Source organism: Apostichopus japonicus, chromosome 8, assembly GCF_037975245.1.
Source record: "Apostichopus japonicus isolate 1M-3 chromosome 8, ASM3797524v1, whole genome shotgun sequence".
NCBI classification, from domain to species: domain Eukaryota; kingdom Metazoa; phylum Echinodermata; class Holothuroidea; order Aspidochirotida; family Stichopodidae; genus Apostichopus; species Apostichopus japonicus.
The window spans coordinates 13,783,728-13,789,727 of NC_092568.1; the positions used below are offsets into that span (position 1 = coordinate 13,783,728).

The 6,000-nt window shown below is 35.6% G+C and overlaps 1 protein-coding gene across 6 annotated transcripts in view; it reads left to right on the top strand.

Annotated features, from left to right (window-relative positions):
* Nucleotides 1-3,124, top strand: part of LOC139970536 (uncharacterized) — a 30,313-nt gene extending 27,189 nt beyond the window's left edge. For 5 of the 6 annotated variants that reach the window (XM_071976317.1, XM_071976318.1, XM_071976320.1 and 2 more), the window contains 3 exons: nucleotides 767-815; nucleotides 1,311-1,411; nucleotides 2,421-3,124. In XM_071976317.1, coding sequence (XP_071832418.1) covers nucleotides 767-815; nucleotides 1,311-1,411; nucleotides 2,421-2,522 — 252 coding nt within the window. In that variant the 3' untranslated portion in view covers nucleotides 2,523-3,124. Of the gene's footprint in view, nucleotides 1-766; nucleotides 816-1,310; nucleotides 1,412-2,420 lie in introns of those variants that run through there. The other variant, XR_011794164.1, reaches the window with a different exon arrangement.
* Nucleotides 3,125-6,000: the final 2,876 nt, after the last annotated feature.

A 6,000-nucleotide genomic window follows, 5' to 3' on the forward strand; every position in this document is an offset into this window, starting at 1 on the left:
TTCGCTATCTGCACGTGCGTTACAGGTAGGTACAGGAAGTTTTCATATGCGGAGATTGCGCCATGTTTACTTTGTTCAACACATACTTTAGGTGGAAAAAGTTTAAATTTCATATTGCACAGAAACATTATTTCCAATGTGCAATTACGTAGCACCATGTATCTGCCCAAGTGCCAAACCTTTGTTCACAGAAAGTATTGATGTGTAGATCTGTACTATGGAGACTTCAACAGCAATCATAGTGCCGAGTGAATTTTGCATTTCACGATTATATTTTTAGTCAAGGTCGCCAACTAGCGTGTACATTTCAAAATATTTGTCGAGGCCCGAGAAGAAGCCTGTTGTCTTTGGTAGAGATCAATCAGTTTGCTGAATACTGTACAAGAAAAGTGTCCATCTTGTTTATCAGCTACCAATCAATGTGAATATTGCTTGTCATATGTCCAGGCTAGATTGAAGTATGTTGTTCATCCTGGCTATACCCTACAGCCTAGTGTGTCACATTCATATATGATTATTCATGTAGCATCATTGCAACTGCACTGCAGTTTTGCTGTCTGGTTACCAAAGTAGGTCTTGCTTTGAGCATATTTTTAGGAGCTGCAGATTTTATTTTCTCTTGAAAAAATCTGGTCTGGATGGATTTTGTGTTAGGTCCAATTTTGGATTGATCCAGAAATGTTGATCCTGTGCAATCCTTGTGCTCGGAAAGATTTATCAGATCTCCAAAGATTAAAAGTACACTGTCTCATTTTATTTCCATTAGAGAGCCTGTCTGCGACATACAGAGTACAAGAGTAGTAGTTCATTAAGAGGTAAGATAATGTGGCAATGAACTACAATGATATTTCTTTATCCTTAGGGGTATGGAACTGATTATGTAGTTGCCACAATACATGTGTATGAGTACAACGTAAATGTTAATGTTCCTCAAAGGCCTATCACTTTCAGGATGGATTCAAATAGTCTGATTTGCAAATAAGGACCAGGTGTGCAAGAAGAAACACTTGAGAACTCTGGTAGAGCACATTAGTCATTTAGTGCAACCAGCTACTTGACCTGAAATACTAATTCTGATACATGAAATGTTTTGACTGTTTTGTAGAGCATACATTACCAATATTAATGTCTATTATCTGTAAATGCATACTCTGAGAATTGAATTTCAAGATAGATGTTACTCTCACAATATTAATGTTGCCTGGCTGGTAATATTAAACTGAAATTTATGTTTTGCATTATTTTGTAGCATAAAAAAACAACTGACATTTGCCAACCATCACCATATACTGTTCTGTTGTTTTAAACAGCCGAAATGATGTATCTGGTTTCCTATGGGGATTTTTCTGTGGATAATCTAGAGATAATCATGGATACCTTAGTACCAATCTTCTGCAGAAAAAGTAGCAAGGTAAGTGGTCCACTGATAATGATACATACTGATTAATAATAAAGGAACTACAAGCGTCACCGATTTCTCTGTATTGTATTAAGAGCCTATGGGCTTCCTCAAAGCCTGAATTTCAAAGTATAGGAACTGCAAGTTTTAGCTGATTCCTTGCATCTGTCAAACAAGCATGTAGGTTTCCATGTTTTCAGAATGGTCACAATAAAGGAACAGTACACTTCCTTAATTACACGAAACTGTTACAATATAGATCCTATAGGTTCCCTTAATTTATTTTGATTGTCCAGATATAGAGCCAACATGTTTCTATAGGCTTCTGAATTTTGTAGTAGCCGTCACAATATATGAAATATAGGTTTCCCAGACTTATTTAACTGTGCATTATGCTTGTGAGCTTAGATGATTGAAATTCAAATATAGGTATGTGTTATTAATTTAATTGGGAAGTGGTATGTTTATTATTTTTAAATATTTGATATGCAGTTTTGGGAAGTAACAGTTTGGTAACATAAATAACACTTTTCTATAGAATCAATTCTTCAATTATAGGACAACTGGCAGATGTGCCTGGGATGCTTTGTAACGCTGTTGCTCAACATTTACTGTACCCTGTATTGCTGATTTAAAAATAAGGAAACATTTCCAAATGTCTCTCTGATTTAGTAATTTACTTGAAGTGTAACAGTTCTTTAGGTAGTGTAATAAAGAATAAACAGACAAGAATAAAATTCCAATAGAGGCTACATTACTTATAATGTACACTAATAATATATACACTGATAATATATACACTGATAATACTCAGGTAGATACAAATATCTTGACTTTACTCCGTATATACACTGCCCATATAGATGATACATGGATAGGGGAAAGAAAGCATTAGTAGATCTTCCAGCTACCAAATCTAAAACTAAACCGCCCTGCTATCTGAAACCTATACTGTATGTATGAGTATTTGAAGGTAAATCTCCTCAGTCAACTAACCAACCAACTGCTTTTTGTTTTTCAGTTTTTGGACTATGTCAGCAAGGTTCTGTTACCTGAGCTCCTGGTGAAGATTTGTATGGATGTACTTCACCTAGACTACAAAGAGGCAGAGAGTTTATTTTGATCCATATATCAACAAACATTATTTTTGTCAAATGATTCTTTATCGTCCGTTAGAAAGTATCCAAATGCACATGTGTCAGATCATCTGTCATCACTTATTGGAGTATGTTTAACTGGATGACAATGATGAAAGGAGCACAAATAAGGTACTGGGTGGAGTGGCTCTTTGTAGCCATGTGGAGTTAACCAATTATTCAGTGTATTGGGTGGTTTAGCCAGTAGTATGTTAATGACTGTACTGATGTGATCTAGCTCACAACATCCAGCGATGCTGATATTGCTAATAGCTGTGACAGAGGTGATCGAGGTTCACACTGTCCAGCAAAATTTATATTGCTAATAACTACATGAGGTTATCTAGCTCACAAAATCCAGCTAGATTTATATTGCTAATAGCTTTGACTGAGGTGTTCAAAGTCACACTAGATTTAATACACAAAACCCTACCATCATTATTGGTGTTGAATTTCATGTACAACTTCCCCAAATAGCTAAGAAAAATCTTATGCCGTTTGAGATTCTGCAGATTTACTGTTTATTCTGCAAACAAAGCTGAAGACTTCATCAAGTCTATTAAAATATGACATCATTTTATTACATGTGCTTCTTTTTGGTTTTTCTTTATTTATAACAATTTTCTCTCAAGGAGATGGAAAGCTCTTAACAAAACCTTATGATAGCAGGGGTTTCAATGTCCACAGTTAAGATTTTACATTGGAAATATGAACATGAAATCAAAGAGAAATGCACTATGACATATTACAGATTTACAAAATGACAGCAATTTTAAACTATGGTATCTCCCAAACAGAACATGATATTTCTTAGCTGTCATATAAGCTATTTAATGATGATGGTTGACCTTTATTATTACTCACAACTGTGCTGAGGTGATCTAGTTCACACTGTCCATACTAGATTAATTTTACTCACAACTGTACTGAGATGATCTAGTTCACACTGTCCATACTAGATTAATATTGCTAACAACTGTGCTGAGATGATCTAGTTCACATTGTCCATACTAGATTAATTTTACTCACAACTGTACTGAGATGATCTAGTTCACACTGTCCATACTAGATTAATATTGCTAACAAATGTGCTGAGATGATCTAGTTCACACTGTCCATACTAGATTAATATTGCTATCAACTGCTGAGGTGATCTAGTTCACACTGTCCATACTAGATTAACATTGCTATCAATTGCTGAGGTGATCTACAGTAGTTCACACTGTCCATACAAGATTAATATTACTCACAACTGTACTGAGGTGATCTAGTTCACACTGTCCATACTAGATTAACATTGCTATCAATTGCTGAGGTGATCTACAGTAGTTCACACTGTCCATACAAGATTAATATTACTCACAACTGTACTGAGGTGATCTAGTGCACACTGTCCATACTAGATTAATATTGCTAACAACTGTGCTGAGATTATCTAGTTCACATTGTCCATACTAGATTAATTTTACTCACAACTGTACTGAGATGATCTAGTGCACACTGTCCATACTAGATTAATATTGCTAACAACTGTGCTGAGATGATCTAGTTCACACTTGTCCATACTAGATTAATATTGCTAACAACTGTGCTGAGATGATCTAGTTCACATTGTCCATACAAGATTAATTTTACTCACAACTGTACTGAGATGATCTAGTTCACACTGTCCATACTAGATTAATATTGCTAACAACTGTGCTGAGATGATCTAGTTCACACTGTCCATACTAGATTAATATTGCTATCAACTGCTGAGGTGATCTAGTTCACACTGTCCATACTAGATTAATATTGCTATCAACTGCTGAGGTGATCTAGTTCACACTAGCCATACTAGATTAATATTACTCACAACTGTACTGAGGTGATCTAGTTCACACTGTCCATACTAGATTAATATTGCTAACAACTGTGCTGAGATGATCTAGTTCACATTGTCCATACTAGATTAATTTTACTCACAACTGTACTCAGATGATCTAGTTCACACTGTCCATACTAGATTAATATTGCTAACAACTGTGCTGAGATGATCTAGTTCACACTGTCCATACTAGATTAATATTGCTATCAACTGCTGAGGTGATCTAGTTCACACTGTCCATACTAGATTAATATTGCTAACAACTGTGCTGAGATGATCTAGTTCACATTGTCCATACTAGATTAATATTACTCACAACTGTACTGAGGTGATCTAGTTCACACTGTCCATACTAGATTAATATTGCTATCAACTGTGCTGAGGTGATCTAGTTCACACTGTCCATACAACATCAATATTACTAACAACTGTGCTGAGATGATCTAGTTCACACTGTCCATACTAGATTAATATTGCTACCAACTGCTGAGGTGATCTAGTTCACACTTCTCCATACTAGATTAATATTGCTAACAACTGTGCTGAGATGATCTAGTTCACACTGTCCATACTAGATTAATATTGCTATCAACTGCTGAGGTGATCTAGTTCCCACTGTCCATACTAGATTAATATTACTCACAACTGTGCTGAGATGATCTAGTTCACACTGTCCATACTAGATTAATATTGCTATCAACTGCTGAGGTGATCTAGTTCCCACTGTCCATACTAGATTAATATTACTCACAACTTTACTGAGGTGATCTAGTGCACACTGTCCATACTAGATTAATATTACTAACAACTTTACTTTACTGAGGTGATCTAGTTCACACTGTCCATACTAGATTAATATTACTAACAACTTTACTGAGGTGATCTAGTTCACACTGTCCATACTAGATTAATATTGCTTTCAACTGTGCTGAGGTGATCTAGTTCACACTGTCCATACTAGATTAATATTACTCACAACTGTACTGAGGTGATCTAGTGCACACTGTCCATACTAGATTTATATTACTAACAACTTTACTGAGGTGATCTAGTGCACACTGTCCATACTAGATTTATATTACTAACAACTTTACTGAGGTGATCTAGTGCACACTGTCCATACTAGATTAATATTACTAACAACTTTACTTTACTGAGGTGATCTAGTTCACACTGTCCATACTAGATTAAAATTGCTAACAACTGTGCTGAGGTGATCTAGTTCACACTGTCCATACTAGATTAATATTGCTATCAACTGCTGAGGTGATCTAGTTCACACTTCTCCATACTAGATTAATATTGCTAACAACTGTGCTGAGATGATCTAGTTCACACTGTCCATACTAGATTAATATTGCTATCAACTGTGCTGAGGTGATCTAGTTCACACTGTCCATACAACATCAATATTACTAACAACTGTGCTGAGATGATCTAGTTCACACTGTCCATACTAGATTAATATTGCTACCAACTGCTGAGGTGATCTAGTTCACACTGTCCATACTAGATTAATATTGCCAACAACTGCTGAGGTGATCTAGTTCACACTTCTCCATACTAGATTAATATTGCTAACAACTGTGCTGAGATGA